We start from the raw sequence: 18,180 nt of genomic DNA, 5'->3' as shown, positions 1-18,180 counted from the left end.
ACACAAGAAACTCAATTGGGTTATTCTAGTACGTTTACTGTAGTTTATTGTACCATCAAACACATTCATAGCCGCCTTTACTTTTCTTTTTTCCTTTTTAACTACCTTTATATACATATACCTTCTGGAATATATAAAAAAGACTTACTCAAAAAAAGCCGTTTATTAATGTATTTTATAAATTCTGTATAAAACTTATGATATAGATTTTTTACAGTAGCTGATACAGTTTATTCAAAACTACTAATAACTTCTATATAATCTATCTGTTCTCCATTACATTTACATAACCTCTACCAGGTTTCTTTTTTCTTCTACTTGCTGTTGTAGCTGCTGATATATTCAAAATGTCATCTAAGCCATTTGATGCCTTACCAGCTAAGTTAACAGGCTGGCTACTACTTATAGATGGAGGAAGTTTAGGCGTTGCAGAGCTTTCCGTAGACGTAGATGCAGAAATATTGTTAGATGCTTGATTCATGGGTTTACCAGAAAGTGGATTAACTGGTAAAACCATACCTGGAGGTGGACCAGAGGGTGCAGATGATAAAGAATTAGTGTTTGGATGACTGAAGCTAGGACGAGGAGTAGTTTTTACCACTGTATCTTTACGTTTCACAATCGGTGGAGGTGGAGGTGCTGCCGCTTCCTGCATTTTCTTCTTCTCTTCTTCTGTGGCATTCTTATTGACCCAACGTTTCAACTTTTCATCATAATAGAAGTTGTTTTGATAACCCAACTTGGCTTTTACAACCTTTTTCTCATTAGGATCTTTCTTTAACCAACTGAACCATCCTGCTTTTTGAGAACCAGAATTGTTCTTTTCTACTTTCTTCTTAGTTTCAGTATCTTTCTTAGTAGCAATAGTCTCTTTATCCTCATCTTCATCTGAATCATCCTCAACCTCATCATTATACTGAACATTAGCTTCCTCTGAGATTTTTACTGATGGGACACCTTGTGCCGCAGATGACGATGGTCTTATTCTAGGCTCAAAACTATCCAAATTATCAGCATCCATACCAGAAACTGCAAAACTATTGTATTTTGTAGAATTAAAAACAGGTTTCTGTCTATCAGATTCATTCTTTGTCTCTACAGTTAATGGTTGAACTAAAGGAATAGAAGTTAATCCTTGTGGTGAAAAAGGTGGAATAAAATTATTTCCCACTGGAATTGAAGTGGCCATCTGTGCACCTGGAGAGGGAGAAATTGAATTTTCTGCTACATATGAAACAGCACGTGTAGTAAATGTTGAAAGCATCTCTTTACGGTCCTCTGTAACGGATGCAATTTCATTTTCAATACTATGGGATAAATCGTTGTGTATAGCATTTGAAGAAAGTATTTTATCATCTGTTATAGAAGAAACGGATTCTGATAGAACTGGAAGAGGCATTTTATTGTCTCCTATGGATAGTTCCACACTATTATTCTTTAGTTGCTGGGAATCATCAATATTAACTCCTTGCTTACATACCTCATTAATTCGATGAGAAGGAATATTGTCTTGATTAGTGGAAACTTCTTCAATATTTGAATGTGCTAAAAGAGAAGCATCACTATTATCAACTGGTAATGGTATTGACTGTAATTCAGTAGACACATCTTTTATTACAGGCTCTACAATATCAGTCTCTTTTGGTTGCAACGTTAGTATACTAGGTTCTTCCAAGGACTCATTTCTTTTTTCAGAAACCATTGCATCTGAAATTTCCTTGTCATTTTGTTTTGCTGGTTCTACATGATTGAAATGACTTGAGATATTCACCGGAACAGAATTATTTGTACGAAGCGAATACATGGTAGTTTTAACTGGGGAAGGTTGTATCTCCTCCAAGATATTAGATGTGGATAATGTTTGTGACTTAGGAACATATAGTGATTTTTCTATAGGCTTTTTAACAAAACTATATTTCTTTGGTGAATACATGACAGGTCTATTTGTAGTCTTACCAATGCCCATAACAGCAGGAGAAGTCTCTATGTTACCGCCAACATAGTTGTTGATGATATTATTAGGTGATGATTTTATGATTTCTTCATTTCCCACTACGTATTTACCAAACGTATCACTAGGAGTTGGTGATGCATCCTCATCACCACCAATGTACTTATTGAAAGATTTATCCAATTGTCCCCAAACGCTGCTTAATTTCGGCTTGAGTAACCAACCGGAATTGGAACCAATCAAACGACTTTGCAACTCTCCCAACCTGCTAGACAAATTAAGAGAAGTAACATCTTTCTTGTTTAATTGCTTCAATCGAGAAGCAACATAATCAGAATATTTAGTAGCCAAATTTGAAAGTCCTTGTTCTTGTAGATACATACCATGATATATTTTCTGAGGCAGTAATTCATCATAGTCAGACGATTTAGAATTTTGCACCACACAATAGTATTGATAAAGTTCTGACCATACTATGCTTTGTACAGAAGTAGGATTTCCAATATAATCAAAAGTTACATCTGAATCCTTTAGAACTGGTATCATACTTAATGGTACATCAACAATCATAAACAAAAGAGATGCAACGAGTTTAAGTCCTTTGTGATACAAAAAGATAGCAAGTTCAACAAAAAATTCTATAATAACCGGAGGAATTTTGTTATCACTATCATAATTACTGCAATGTTTCAAAACTGCAGCAACAACTGTCCTCCAATTATCCACAATCCAAGTCGCTTTCTCATTGTCTGAATAAAACTTCTTAATTACTACTTTAGAATTCCCCATAAATGCATGGAATATAAGTGACAACAAATTAATACATGTAGGATTATTACCCTCTTCAACGAAATATGAATCGACTGCATCTACCAACTTATCTTTGGAAATCAGAGAACCGATTAATAGTGCCATCGTATGGTCCTTATGACCCAACGCATCTCGCAAGGCGGTATTATAATCACCAACTTGAAGTGAAGCAAGAATTCTCATTTGACCAATATTATCTAACTTATAGGCATTTGGTTGGGAAATGTTTAGATTAAATGGTTGAGACAAATATGTTTGTAATTCATATGTATTATAAATAACCTCTGATATATCATTGATTGAACAATTAAGAGAGAGTTTAATTTGAAGAATTTTCCAAATCAAATATTCATCTGAATTTGTATCTAAATTTGTTTCTTCAATAATTGTAGACAACCATTTCTCAATGTCTTTCTGCTTAGATTTCTGTGTTAAAGGTCCTGGGAATGATTTCAATATAGGATCTGACTTAATAATAGAATCTAAACTGACAACTTCTAACGAATTAACCACCGAAGTAGTGGTAGCATAACTACCCATGGAAACGGGAATACCATATACAAGCTTACTAGAAGAATTAAACTGGAAAAGAGGGAATTGACGAGAAAGCAAAGCATTATTATCAATTTCTAATATCATCTTGTTAGAATGATATTCTGATTTTTTATTATTATAGCTTCCTCCACTAACAGACTGTGACAAACCTGTGCCACTCACTTGATGATTAGAAAATGAATCTAGTTGTGAAGTTGCATCTAATCTTTGCGATATGTTTTCATTATCATTAATTGGATGAGGAGGATATTGTTGAATAATTCCTAAAGGATTGATTTGTGAAACTGTTTGTTTCATCGTATTTGGTTTAGGAGGAATGGATGTGGCAGGAAATGGATGTGGAATGAAGTTAGATTGAATAGTCTCTAATTGTTGCTGATATTGAGGATGAACTGTTGGCGCGTACCTTGATGAGTTTTCATTACTGTTTGGAGAATACAAACTGGAGTTTTTACGTGCATGATTTCCCTTCGATGTAGATGAAGTATAATTCAACTTAGTGTTAACAGGCGAGATTGTCATAGACTTACGTGGGTTACCATTGGATGGAGGAAAATTATATTGAGAAGGAAGAGCTTGAGCTGATTGTAATGTATTTGATGACCGAGGTGCATATTGTGATGACTGTGATGCCCTTTTTGGAGGGGCAGCATTAATTTCTGTTTGTGGGGCATATATATTTGACCTTGCATTTAGCTGAGCACTAGATATAGATGAATTGTTACTGAAATTCCTTGCATTTCCTTGCAATGGCGGAGAACTCATGAAAGAAATCATATTATTGCTATTAATTGGAGAAGTGGGAGAGACAGGAAGATTCAAAGATGGAGGGACCACCCCAACAGGTCCTGTTAAAGGAACAGGTTGTTTAGCAGCAGCTTCTTTTTTAATAACTGATGCATATGGGTTTACAGGCATTGAAATATTAGAAACAGCATCCAACGACTGGTAACCAGATGTAGACCGAATAGAAACAGATACATTTCTTGATGATTTCATAGGTAGAAACGATGTATTATTTAATTTAGGACTTGGAATCCCGACAGGTTTAGCATGAACAGGTTTTACTTTATCAGCAATCAAATCCATTGGAAAGTCATAAGCATCTGACTTTTTCTTTTCAACAGCAAGTTTTTCAATAACCTGTTGTGTATTTTGAGAGTTCAAAGATGGTCTCGTTAAGCCTTGACTTGATAATTGGATAGTAGAGCCTTGGGAAGGCTGGATATTAGAAGCTGGTCTAGAAATATTATTAATTTGCTGAGGAAGAACAATACCAACTGTACCACCCTGGTTTGAAAGAGTATTTTGATCTGATACCATCATATCAGAATTGGTAGGTGTATACCTAGAAGTTGTATGAAATTGTTTTTTTGAATTATTTCGAGAAGTATTATCAAAGGTAATTCCTTCACTTGATATGAAGCTGTCAGATCTATTGACATTCTGTGTTACCAACTCATCTTCAGATTCTAAGAAACTATCATCATCATCATCTAAAAGATCGTCATCGTCTTTTAAGAAAGAAAATTTCTTAAAGGAATCGTTAACAACGGATCGCGAAGGCTCTAGATTTATTTTTGTGGTCGATGCATCTGTAGGTTCGACTGTATGTGTAACAGAAGTTAGTGGGGAAGAAGGAACATTGTTATTTGTTTCTTTCAACCAAATTTCGTCAGTCTGATCTATGTCCTTATCAAATAGATCTGATGTGTTATCTACCTGCTTGATATCAATATTTACTTGAGAATTTTTATTTTCATTATGACTCGTTGAAGGTACAAGAGCGCTAACTGTGTCTACATCATGCTCAATTACACTATCATTAATTTCTGTTTTCTTACTAGCTTTATTTTCAATCCAAGGTAGAAATTCTTCGTTATTATCAGTAGTAAAAAGCTCACTCACATCTCCTACTAATTCTGGTTCATTTTCATTACGTTCATCAGCAATATTGTGATGATATTGTTTGTCTTTATTTTGATACAATTCCTCATGCTGTTCCCATGGCATTAACTCATCACGTGGACTTGATTCAAATAAATCATCATTTATGAATTCTTGAGTAGTAAGATGATTTTCTGAAAATGATTCAGGTTGTGTTGTAGCACTTTCTTTATGTGGAAAATCCATTTTGTCATTTTTACTTATATTAGAATCTGTGCCCAAACCTTCCGAATTAATTATAGTAGGAAATTCAACATTCTCTTTATTCAGCCTAACCACAGTTGACTGGTGTAACTGTTCATGATTTTGCATTTGTTGTTCTTCCACTTCTTGGGATGTTTTATCTTCAATTTGTATAACAGTATGTGTAGGCAGAGGTACGTTCTCTTTAGCATCTGTAGTTGACGAATTAGTAAACTGTACTTTGTTTTGGGTGTGTTCATTGTCTATGAATGTCTCATGCCCTACTATTTTATCCCCAAATTGCTCCATGCTGAGTTCATTCTGTTTTTCCCCTATTTTGTCCATTGTTTCATTAAGACCATTGCCTTGTTGCATAAGCTCACTTTCTGAATCATCAGCATCAATAACCCCTTCACTTAAATCAATTCTTTCAACTCCCTCTTCATTGTATTCGTTTAGTGACTGAGCATCATCTGCCTGATTTAAAGTTTCATTTACATCATTATGAAATTCTAATTCTTGTTCTTGTACATCCTTTTCAAAGGGTGCTTGATGTGATCCAACTTCCGATGATGTTTGTTCAACAACTTCAACAGATATTTCTGATTCTTTTATAAAGTTTGTTTTATCTTCCTCTTTCTCTTCTGGTATTGTTATTTCCTCTTTCTCTTCTTGAATAGTACTACCTTTATTTAATGGGGTATTAGATCTTGTATTTACATTGGTTTCATCAGAAACTGTGCTGCTTGTCAAATCTAAAGTATTATTTTCAGTAGTAGCTGAATCTGTACCTGCAGTTGTTGTTGACACATCAGTAACGGTTGTGTTAACAACGATAGTTGTCGTAGCCGCAACAGCAACAGCAGCAGCGGCAGCAGCAGCCTTCTTTTGTTTCTGTTTCAATTTTTTTTTCTGATTCTTCCTTCTCTTTGCCTCCGGTGTCATATCCACACAATATACTTTCTTTTTCTTTTATAAATAACAATAATCGAGATCAAGACGTTAAAGAAAATTAAAATAAAATTCGGTGAGCTAATGATATTTTATACAATTTGTGGACTGATGTTTATTATTATCGTTATTGTAAGTCTCTTTTTTTGTATGTTGTGTTTAGTTCATTAGCTTTATACACTTATACCCATTTCCTTCTTTCATGTTCTTGCTAAGCATCCTTTAAAAGTTTTATAAATAATATTAATGAATTGGCTCTCGTTAAAATGCTTTTTTTTATATTTTTCTAAAGGAATTTTCCAATTTTAGTTTCCAGACGGTGGAGGTCATCATGAACGAAAAAGACCGGGAGAGACAGAAATCTTTGAAAAATTTCGTGAGAATTTTCCAAAGGGCTCTACCAAACAAAATGGGAAGATGCGATGGATAATCAAGTAATTTTAGCTGGTGTATATCAAATGATGTATATTGGGAGTGACAACCATGTTTGATACGATTATGCCACTCTTTGAAAACAAATTTCCAGTGGCTAATAAATTTTGACGAAACCGAGAAAAAAGGTCAAACGATAGCAAATACGAAGTAAACCATAACGTTAAATTGATAAGAAAGATGGGTCGCCGTGGGAAAGGTCCAAAGACTAACCAAACCAAGAACTTAGCACCTGAAAAGGAAAGATTTATCCAATGTTGTAGTGATGTCACCTTAGAATTGACGCAATCATTAACAAATGGGTCGACGAGAGAAATCAATTTGAATGGATTGATCACCAAATATTCAAAGAAATATAAATTGAAACAACAACCAAGACTAACTGATATTATCAACTCCATACCTGACCAATATAAGAAGTATCTTCTACCCAAATTAAGAGCCAAACCCGTCAGAACTGCTTCTGGTATTGCTGTAGTTGCTGTTATGTGTAAGCCACATCGTTGTCCTCATATTGCCTATACCGGTAATATCTGTGTTTATTGCCCTGGTGGTCCTGATTCCGATTTTGAATATTCAACACAATCTTATACTGGTTATGAGCCAACATCCATGCGTGCTATTAGGGCAAGATATGACCCATATGAACAGGCACGTGGAAGAGTAGAACAATTGAAACAATTAGGTCATTCTATTGATAAAGTTGAATATGTTATCATGGGTGGTACTTTTATGTCATTGCCCACTGAATATCGTGAAGATTTTATTACCCAATTACATAATGCACTATCTGGGTTTAATGGTCATGATTTAGATGAAGCTATCCGTTACTCTCAACAAAGTTTGACCAAGTGTGTAGGTATCACTATTGAAACTAGACCAGATTATTGTACACAGACCCATTTAGATGATATGTTAAGGTATGGCTGTACCAGATTGGAGATTGGTGTCCAGTCTGTATACGAGGATGTGGCAAGAGATACAAACAGAGGCCATACTGTGAAAGCTGTCTCAGAGATCTTTTGTCTGGCTAAAGATGCTGGGTATAAAGTAGTTGCACATATGATGCCAGATTTACCTAATGTTGGTATGGAAAGAGATTTGGAACAATTCAAAGAGTATTTCGAGAACCCTGCATTCAGGACTGATGGGTTAAAAATATATCCAACTTTAGTTATTAGAGGTACTGGGTTATATGAATTATGGAAGACGGGTAGATATAAATCATATAATGCTAATGCATTAGTTGACCTTGTAGCAAGGATACTTGCACTAGTGCCCCCATGGACGAGAATCTATCGTGTCCAAAGAGATATTCCAATGCCATTGGTGACATCTGGTGTGGATAATGGTAATCTAAGAGAATTGGCATTAGCTAGAATGAAAGATTTTGGTACCACATGTAGAGATGTTCGTACCAGAGAAGTTGGTATCCAAGAAGTGCATCATAAAGTATCACCAGATCAAGTAGAACTCATTAGAAGGGATTATTATGCAAATGGTGGATGGGAAACCTTCTTGTCATATGAGGATCCAAAGAAAGATATATTGATTGGCTTATTAAGATTAAGGAAATGCTCATCTAAGTATACATATCGTAAGGAGTTTACATCACAGAGAACATCTATAGTTAGAGAATTGCACGTTTATGGTTCTGTAGTACCACTACATTCAAGGGACCCAAGAAAATTCCAACATCAAGGTTTTGGTACGTTATTGATGGAAGAAGCAGAAAGAATTGCTAGAGAGGAGCATGGTAGTGAGAAATTATCCGTCATATCGGGTGTTGGTGTCAGAAATTATTATGCAAAATTAGGATATGAATTGGATGGCCCATATATGTCCAAACGTATTGTTTAAGAAATATCTATATATATATAGTATATGCATATACAGTGTGTTTAGAAACCAAAAAAAAAAATATAAATAAATAAAGAATAGAAAAAAAAAGGGAAAAGAAAGAGAGGTGAAGTTTATGATGTATAAAAGGTTTTATATTTATTTGTTTGCTTATTTATTTACTTTAAAAAAATATATATATTTAAAGTTTAAATATGAATATATGATAAATATATCTATGTTTGTATATATATATGTATGTATATGAATGAATTTATAGGTATGATAATAATAACAAAAAAAAAAATCAGATAAAATAAAGAACAAAAAAAAATAACAGCCAAAAATATGAACACAAAATGGCATTGATTTGCATATTATAATATGTCAAAATTCATAGTTAAAGAATAAAATAAAGTGAAACATCAAATAAAAAAAACAATCAATTAATCAATAATCATCAACCTTGGGTCTCTGTATTAGAATTAGAATTAGAACTGGAATTAGTTTTAGTATTGCTATTAGCATTAGAACCGTTATCGTTTGGAATAGATCTATGGCCATCAATGTTTTTCTCTTTTTCGAATGGACCCCAGAATGTTAAAGAATAATTTGTGTTAATTGCGAGATCATTCTTAATAATTTCAGGTATAACTCCCCATCTCCAAATAAATGTGAACTGATCACCTTGCTGTAGATTCAATACTCTTAAATAATGCAAAAACACCAAATAAGAATAGACACCAATCCCAGTTAAAAGATGCCACCAACCATGTAATTCCAATAGAACACCCAATGGTAGCTTCAAATAATCTCTTCTTATATGAATCCACAAAGGACAAAACAATTGGTCTAATTCCCAAAAGATAAAACCTAAGGAGAAAGTTATAATACCCATGCCCATAGTAGTATAAAGATTTTTTTTAACCAAAGGATCTTTAGTCTCTAGAAAGATGGCAAAAGAACTTGATATAGCCACCACAGTCAAAGTTAGAATCCCGTAAAGTACTTGAAACAACAAAACAACATGCCATACCAGATACATGTAAGTTAGAATAGTAGTAAATGAGAAGACAGTCAATGCAAAGAGTAGTTGTCTTTTCTTTGAGGCTTGTTTTGTTTTAGCTCTCCAAGTCTTCCAATTAAACTCACAAAAGACGCTCCAAGCAGGTATAGAAGTAGCATAAACCATTGGTAATTCATCTAGTAGTTGAAATCTATACTTCAGAGTCATATGGAACAACCAAGAACCGACACCAACAAGTGCAAAGCCTAGCCCAATTAATAAAAATCTGAACTCTAATCCATTACGATAGGCACACCATGTAGAATAGGTAGCAGTAAGTAAAAACATGGAGTTAGATATTGTGTTTGACCATTCTGCAATATATGGAGATACAACATAATTTTCTTCACACCAATCTATTATAGAAGTAGTTGGACCCCAATATCCATCAACTGGTTTATTTGGATAAGACCACTTTAAAAAAGACATTATAAACTGTTTCTTACGAATAATAATCTTGTAGTCCTTTTATTTATTTATTTTTTCTAGCTTCGAGGATTTTTTTAAGATATACTTGTAAATATTTATGTTATTATTGGTGCTAGCACGTAAACTTATCTGTGTATATAAATATAAATATATATCTATGCTTGTGCGTGTGTGTTTAAGCTTGCGTGTTTTTAACTACCTACGAGACAGTCGATAGAAAAAAATAGAAAGAAATGAGAAAAAAAAAGAAAAACAATAGTACAGATGAATTCAAAGACAAAAGACTGGATAGACACATCGTATGAGACCTGAAAAAGAAAGAAGACAAGGCTAAGGATCGAAGTATATATGTATATATATGTATATATATACATACATATATATAAGATTTGCGAGGTGACTAATAAATAAATAAGAAGGTAAAGCAAACAGACATTTGCGAAGTTAGTTAACGTTGATTTGATAATCATAGATTAGACCGATATTAACCATGAGATATGTTCTGTTCACCAATACTAACACTGGGTCTTTATTTATTCCCTCCTTTTTTCTTTGTTCTTTTCTTTTAATAATGTCTCGTTCATTTGTAAACTGAAGAAAGCCGTAATCATAACGTTACACACACAAAGAAAGAGAGAGGGAAAAATTCACTGCAATAGCATACTATTCTTTTCTTTCTTTCTTATGCTCGTTCAAGCTTGGGTTTCCTCTTTTTGTTTTTGTTTTTGTTTTTGTTTATATTTTTTATTTTTATTTTTTTCGGAAATACCTCTTGGAAGAAAAGGGGGGCGAGAGGAAAGGGAAGGGAAAAACACAGAGGGAAAAAGAGAAAGAGAGATGGAGGGAGCCAGACCGGAGGGATAAACAAGACAAAAGAGACAAAAAGAGACAGAAGATCATCTGTGTATATGTGCGCATATGTGTATGTGTGTGGGAAATTTGATATATTTAGATTTCAAGGAAGAAGGGAGGAAAGGTCTATCGGGTTTGTCTAATGATGTCTTCTTACTTCTTATGAACATTTGCTTAGTAATGTAGTCTAATCAGTTTGTGGATATAAGAGTCCGGACTGTTTTTCTTTTCTTTTTGTGTTAGCAGACATGTTTATAATATAACTCTGTTTTTTTGAAACATTCATATCGCTTCAAGTACCTATATAGATAAAGATAAAGATATAGAAAAAAATGCAAAAGCAAAACAAAACAAAATAAAAACAAAATAAAAACACAAGCTAGTCCCTGCTTAACTAGTAACTATCCAAATGTCTTGGTCACATTTATAATGATTTATTCACTTCGTGGCCGCCGAATGTCTCTCCTTTGAATCATATACATATGTATGTTACATATATGTGTGTATAGAATGTATACATGATAGACATCCAATAAAAAAACAAGGGGAGACACTGAGTACATTATTACTATAGTGTCAAATCTCACAGACTTTTATGGACATTTACGTTATGTTTATGATGCATGGATATAGAAATATTTCAATATTAGGTAATAAGTCTTTACTATGGGTATGTCGAATGCTAAGAAATGCATCAGTAGTTGTTAGTTGTAGTGGTAATGATAATAATAATATCATAATAGTAGGCTTTGTCTTGTTATGATCTATTTTTAGTAACCAAATCTTTTCCAAAAGGGGAAATTTAATCTCTTCAATTTTTTTTAATTGTTTTTGTTTTTCTTTTCTTTTCTTCAGGCGAACAAAAAAAAAGTTAAAAACACAAGAAATTTAAATAAAATCCACAAAATTTCTATCGAAAGAGAAAAAAAAAGAAAAAAAAAAGAAAGAAGAATAAGATATTTTTTTTAACCTGTTTTGATACGTCATGTAATAGATCCACTCGATGGAAAACTTTAATCAACAGATCGCTTCCAGTTCTATTTATATTATATACTGTAGTAACCACTATTATAGAACAAATAGAACAATCAACAAAATATACCAAAAAGTTTCAAAATAAGAACATCAACAACAATAACAAGAAAAAAAAGAGGAAGAAGAAGAAGAAGAAAAGAAAAATAAAGTCTGACGCTGTCTTACATTTTTTTTGTTTGTGGGATACTTGAAACTCAAATCTTATCAAATACATTCATTAAATCTATTGACTCATTTTTGTCTTCCCCATTTCTCCATAGTGAGAGGAAGTAAAAAAAAAAAGAACTCTTAATTCTACAATTATATATAACTATTATCTCGTACACACGCAGACACAAACACACACACACATACATACATATATATATTTTATCAACAAATATGGGTAGAAGAAAAATTGAAATTGAACCTATTACAGACGAAAGAAATAGAACTGTCACTTTCATTAAAAGAAAAGCAGGTTTATTCAAAAAGGCACATGAATTGGCCGTATTGTGTCAGGTTGATGTGGCTTTAATTATATTAGGCCATAATAATACTTTCTATGAATTTTCTTCAGTCGATACAAATGATTTATTAGATCATTATCAAAATGATAAATCCATGTTACACGATATTAGAGATCCAAGTTTTTATGGAAAAAATTTTGCTAAAAAGAAATGTATTCATAATCATGATCATGATCATATTACTACTACTACCGCCACCATTAACAACAGCACAAAAACAACAGCAAGTGCTGATTCTAATCCAAAAAGTATGACCAACCACAAATCCAAGAGATCCTTAAGTTTATTAACAAATTCCCATTCTAATCCTAACCACTTAAATAAAAAATTTAGAGTTGAATTAAATAATACTTCTCACCCTATCATGACTAATAATAGTTCTAACACTGTAGGCACCAAAAATTCTCTATCAAATGTTATTGACTCAAATTCTTCATCCACTTCAAAAGATGCAAAATTATTGTCTTTGCTAAATTCAGATTCCAATTCCAATTCCAATCCATCTTCTCTGTCTTCTTCCAATTCACATAAAAAATCATCTTCTCGTCCAATTTTAAGAGTGCAAATACCACATAGCAACATGACAATAAACAATACCTCAAATAATAACACAACAAGTTCAGCTGATTCCATCAAAAATGAATTCTCCGATATTAATCCAAATGTCTATGGTAACACGTCTCCACAAAATTATAGAATGTTGTCTTCAGACATAACAACTATAAATAATCAACACATTAACCTTTCGAAACAATCAAGTATTTTAAATAAAAATTCTGATCCATCAAATTTACTGAAGCATAACCAAACCAACTCAACTAACACTACTGATAATGCTTTAAAAATGCCGAATAGTAGCACTACTTTCTCCTCTACTAATGGCCTTCTACCGCTCTCCGCTATGTCTCCGTATATTGCCACACTTTTACAAAATTCTAACTTTCATCCCCCATTGATCAGAACAAACACTAATAATATAATAACTACTACCACTGCTTCCACCAAAACAGCTACTCCAACAGATACTCAGAATGGGATTAATAAATTTGGTTTAAAATTGAATATAAATAAAATAAATTCTTCTCAAAAATATCCTCAACAAAACATACCAAATAAACCATTATCTTCTATATACTCCCTTGCATCCACTTCCAATTCTTCTCCTCACAATGGAAATGCTTCTAATATCAACAGTAATAATAACAATAACAATAACAACAATAACACCAGTAATACTTCTTTATTATCAGGTCCATTATCTTCTAAATATATCAACGATCTGATGATTCCATCACCCACTGTTTTCTCGAATTGGAATGTAAACTTAGGTATACAGAGCGCAGGAGCTAAATTGACAGTACCTCCTAATCCTATTCGTCTTGCTAATAATACTAGTATTGCAAGCACACCAATATCTAATTCTAATATAGGTACTACTATTGGCGCTACTAACTCCACTATCATAAATAACAATAGTAACAATAATAGAAGTAATAATATGAATGATGTATCATCCTCATCCTCATCCTCGCTAGTATTAGTGGCACAAGGATATGATTTAAATAATGGTAATACAGGGCTTACTCCATACATAGGAATTGGACAGACCCCGTTGACTAATAGATTCTTCAATTTTTCAACAAGTGACATAAATTCACCAGATACACAGGTTAGAAAGAATGAGACATTAACTACTGCAACCACACCAACCACTAATACTACTACTAGTGTTACCACTACCACAAATATTCCTAATAATGTAAATAATATAAAAACAGAGAGTATAGATACTCCTACACTAGATAAAGATAATAAAAATTGAATGCATATATATATATATATAAATTCCTTCATTCATTGATTATTTGGACACCATTCAAAAAGATGGGAAATAGTCTCTATTTGATTGTAAAATTTATTTTTTTGCATATTCTTATTTATTGTAGTTGTTATTTAGTAATATTTATATCTACTTACTTATTGTATTTTGATTATATTATTTAACGTAAGGTAACTAATTCTTCAGCACTAGTTGGATGGATAGCCACACAGTTATCAAAATCTTTCTTAGTGGCACCCATTTTGATGGCAACACCGAAACCTTGTAAGATTTCAGCAGATGCATCTCCAACTAAATGTAAACCAACAACCTTTTCTTCGGGGCCAGCACAAACTAACTTGTATCTAATTGGCGATTTATTGGTTAACATTGAGTAATACATTCCCGTGAATTTTGTGTTATATATTTTCAAATTCTCTTGTCCATATTTGGCTACAGCTTGAGCTTCAGTCAAACCAATGGAACCAGCTTCTGGATGTGAGAAAACTACGCTTGGCACATTGGTATAATCTAATTTATCGTTCTTAAATTCCTTTGGACCAAACAATCTATTAGACAACTTTCTACCTGCAGCAATAGCCACAGGAGTCAATTCTACATTACCTACAACATCACCTAATGCAAAGATATTTTCTACATTAGTGTTTTGATATTTATCAACGATAATTTGATCCTTTTCATTTAATTTAACACCAACATTTTCCAAGCCAAGACCTAGTAATGATTTACGGCCAATGGTCCAAATCAACTCATCAATGTCTTCTAAAATAGTTTCTCCTTTATTAATTTCAACAGTCAATTTTTTATTTTCGGGATTTTTAGTGATTCTAGTAACATTAGACATTTTATGAATGTTCACACCTTCATGGATATAATGGTCAGTAATAGTATGTTGAATAGATTCATCAAATTTTCTTAAGACAGTTTCACCACGAATAACTAAGTGTGTCTCTGTACCTAATCCATGGAAGACACCAGCTAATTCTACACCGATGTAACCAGCTCCAACAACAACAACTTTCTTTGGCTGCTTTTCCAATTCAAAGAATCCATCAGAACTGATACCATGTTCATAACCTGGAACGTTATATGGGAAAATTGGTTGACCACCAGTGGCTATTAAAATCTTGTCACCAGAATAGGTCTCCACAGTGTTATCTTTCTTTGTAACTTCAACATTACCATCTTTGTTAAATTTAGCCCAACCAAAAGCAATATCAACACCTTCTTTGGTCAAATTTCTTTCATAGATCCCATTCAATCTTTTAACATATTCATCTCTTTTGGCTTTAAACTGTTCCCAATTGAAAGTCAAATTTTCTTTAGTTAATGCGTATTGTTGAAACAAACCATATTCATTAGCTTGCAACACCCTAGTAGCTAAATCTGAGGCATTCCACATAACTTTTTTTGGAACACAGCCAACATTAACACAGGTGCCACCAAGACGTTTTCCCTCAATGATTAATGTTTTTGCACCATAAGAGGCAGCTCTACGAGATGACGCAACACCACCGGAACCACCACCAATAACGATATAATCGTAATGTTTCTTAACGATAGGAGCCATTTTTTTCAGGATATTGTTTGTTATTGTTTTATTCATGTAAGAAAAGATAATGACTGAAGTTATTATAGTATTATCACAGAAGGCGCACACGTACCAATGTCAAAAATAAAAGGAGAATAAAGTTTTTGATTGTTATCAATACGACTCAATATATATTTATATATAGTTCCAATTTTGTTTCGAGAAAACGGATCTTTTCCTCCCTTCACTTGTGTATTATGTAATGAAATAGGTCGAAAAAAAAGTTTTTTGTTCCGAGTAAACATAGATACACTAAAGATTAATCACCAAAACAAAAATAACTAACGTAATAAATATACAAAATTCATTTAGCAGTTGGCTAGAAGTGTATGTGCCTACGTAAATGAACATAAATACCATCCTTGTAGGTTAAACAAGTCCCTGTTGAACATCGCAAATATATAGTGGATACTTTACTTAGTATATCAAGTTTAATAAATTAGGTCAGGCCATTATTAGTGTTTAGTCCTAATTCTCCTTCGTAGGATGAAGATTCACCAGTATCGTCCTTTTTTTATAATTAAAAAATTTGTCTTAAGATCTGTTCTAGCCACTATAAATTTCAATATCAGTTTGTCTTTGTTAATTGATATCAAAGAATTGCTATTTTTATATGTGTAACAATTATATTTGCTTTAGAGTATCATAGTGTCAATAAGATGATGTAATATTTACAAGAGACAAACGATCGCACGTACGCTACTAATGATTCTTAATGTTCCAACTAGAACATACTCGTCATATTGAATTCTATTACACGTAGGATCTTCATGATCTTGCTCTTATGGAGAAAGCAGTTTCTCAAAACTCTTGGTAGAAATAATAAACACAATTTGTTGCTGCTGTTAATGATGATTATTGTTTGTTTGTATATTCTTTTCTTTTAAAATATAAAACAATAACTGTTAATGATATTATTGTAAAAAGGTATTCCATTGGTAGAAATTCTCATAGATACTATCATCTTCGTAATTTTGAAGCACTCAAGGACCAAGATTAGTAAAATATTATATTTTGTATTATCTATCAAAGAAAGATAAGATTGATCAGCAGCACATATAATGGAAACCATGAAAAAAAAACATATGAGCATATATATAACTAATGTGTAGGCTATGAGAAGAAATATAATAAACCAGAAGATATACCAACTTGCATCACGAATACAAAAAATATGGGTCAAATTAGCTTAAAAATATTTGGGATTTTCATTTTTCAAATTAGAAGGGGAATCTAATAAATTTAAATATGAACTTGATGTGTCAGTTATATCGATCTTTTGTTATATAATATCTGATTCTACTTTTTTGTTTTCTACTTTCAACAATAAAAAATAGCAAATGGTATGTACACTATAGGAATCAAACTAAGTTATCAAAAGCAATGATAAGCCGTATATATACTTATATTCTCAAAATTTTTACAGATCGGTAATTCTATTGATACATGTCAAAAAAAAAAACTTTTAGTTATCTATCAATATTCACACTGCACACAAGGTATACATTCTCTCTTGGATAATCTATCAAATGTTAATTAATGAAAACCTTCAAAGAACAACACTGTATTAATACTGTTTTTAAGATTTCTATTTTTTGATATCATGATTATGACAATTTTAAAGATCGCATAGTACAAACGGAATTACATGTACCCTTTCCAAATTGCGAGAGCCCAAGCATTGCAAAATTTTGAAAAGATAATGATAAAAACTAAACAAATTTAAGAATAAGATAATAACTAGAGAATGATTATTCTAATTAGATATAAATAATATTATACAACTATTCACATTATAATATACTGTTACTATGTAGTGTTTAAATGCAACGGAAGGAAAAACAAAACAAAAGTAAATAAATAAAAAAGATGCGAATTCATAATAATTGAATCATTGTTCAGGCACTCAACGAGGGTGGTGCAGTACTTGTTCTGTTTATGCTGTTTTCTGATTGAGACAAAGTATGCATATTTGATCTGTCCGGTGAAGATATTGTCAACCCCATTGTATGTGATCTGGATCTTCCAAACAAACCGGCATTGGTTATAGTGTGTTGTCTTTCCAAATCATCAATAAGACTCTCTTCGTCTTCTGTTTCCTCTTCCCTCATAAACGAAAAGTCGGTCTCTGGTTGTGCACGTGAAACAATAGGCTCCAATTTTATCTCAGAACTTTCTGGGACATATTGT

General features: G+C 32.6%; 5 protein-coding genes across 5 annotated transcripts; 2 read left to right on the top strand and 3 right to left on the bottom strand.

Annotated features, from left to right (window-relative positions):
- Positions 1 to 262: 262 nt before the first annotated feature.
- Positions 263 to 6,391, bottom strand: SEC16 (COPII coat assembly protein SEC16; the record flags this gene model as incomplete). The annotated part of the gene is made up of 1 exon (XM_064857607.1): positions 263 to 6,391. One exon carries the CDS (start codon positions 6,389 to 6,391, stop codon positions 263 to 265), a length of 6,129 nt encoding a protein of 2,042 aa, XP_064715445.1.
- Positions 6,392 to 7,009: 618 nt separating this feature from the next.
- On the top strand, positions 7,010 to 8,689 carry ELP3 (Elongator subunit ELP3; the record flags this gene model as incomplete). The annotated part of the gene is made up of 1 exon (XM_064857606.1): positions 7,010 to 8,689. The coding sequence occupies one exon, from the start codon at positions 7,010 to 7,012 to the stop codon at positions 8,687 to 8,689; it is 1,680 nt and encodes a 559-aa protein (XP_064715444.1).
- A 439-nt stretch (positions 8,690 to 9,128) lies between these two features.
- On the bottom strand, positions 9,129 to 10,163 carry YDC1 (alkaline dihydroceramidase; the record flags this gene model as incomplete). The annotated part of the gene is made up of 1 exon (XM_064857605.1): positions 9,129 to 10,163. One exon carries the CDS (start codon positions 10,161 to 10,163, stop codon positions 9,129 to 9,131), a length of 1,035 nt encoding a protein of 344 aa, XP_064715443.1.
- A 2,268-nt stretch (positions 10,164 to 12,431) lies between these two features.
- Positions 12,432 to 14,381, top strand: RLM1 (Rlm1p; the record flags this gene model as incomplete). The annotated part of the gene is made up of 1 exon (XM_064857604.1): positions 12,432 to 14,381. The coding sequence occupies one exon, from the start codon at positions 12,432 to 12,434 to the stop codon at positions 14,379 to 14,381; it is 1,950 nt and encodes a 649-aa protein (XP_064715442.1).
- A 178-nt stretch (positions 14,382 to 14,559) lies between these two features.
- On the bottom strand, positions 14,560 to 16,005 carry GLR1 (glutathione-disulfide reductase GLR1; the record flags this gene model as incomplete). The annotated part of the gene is made up of 1 exon (XM_064857603.1): positions 14,560 to 16,005. One exon carries the CDS (start codon positions 16,003 to 16,005, stop codon positions 14,560 to 14,562), a length of 1,446 nt encoding a protein of 481 aa, XP_064715441.1.
- Between the last annotated feature and the right edge of the window lie 2,175 nt (positions 16,006 to 18,180).

This window comes from Arxiozyma heterogenica (genome assembly GCF_036370985.1).
Source record: "Arxiozyma heterogenica strain weizmannii chromosome Unknown scaffold_15, whole genome shotgun sequence".
NCBI classification, from domain to species: Eukaryota; Fungi; Ascomycota; class Saccharomycetes; order Saccharomycetales; family Saccharomycetaceae; genus Arxiozyma; species Arxiozyma heterogenica.
The sequence above is the reverse complement of the archived record's forward strand: the minus strand, read 5'-3'. Positions and strand labels throughout refer to the sequence as shown.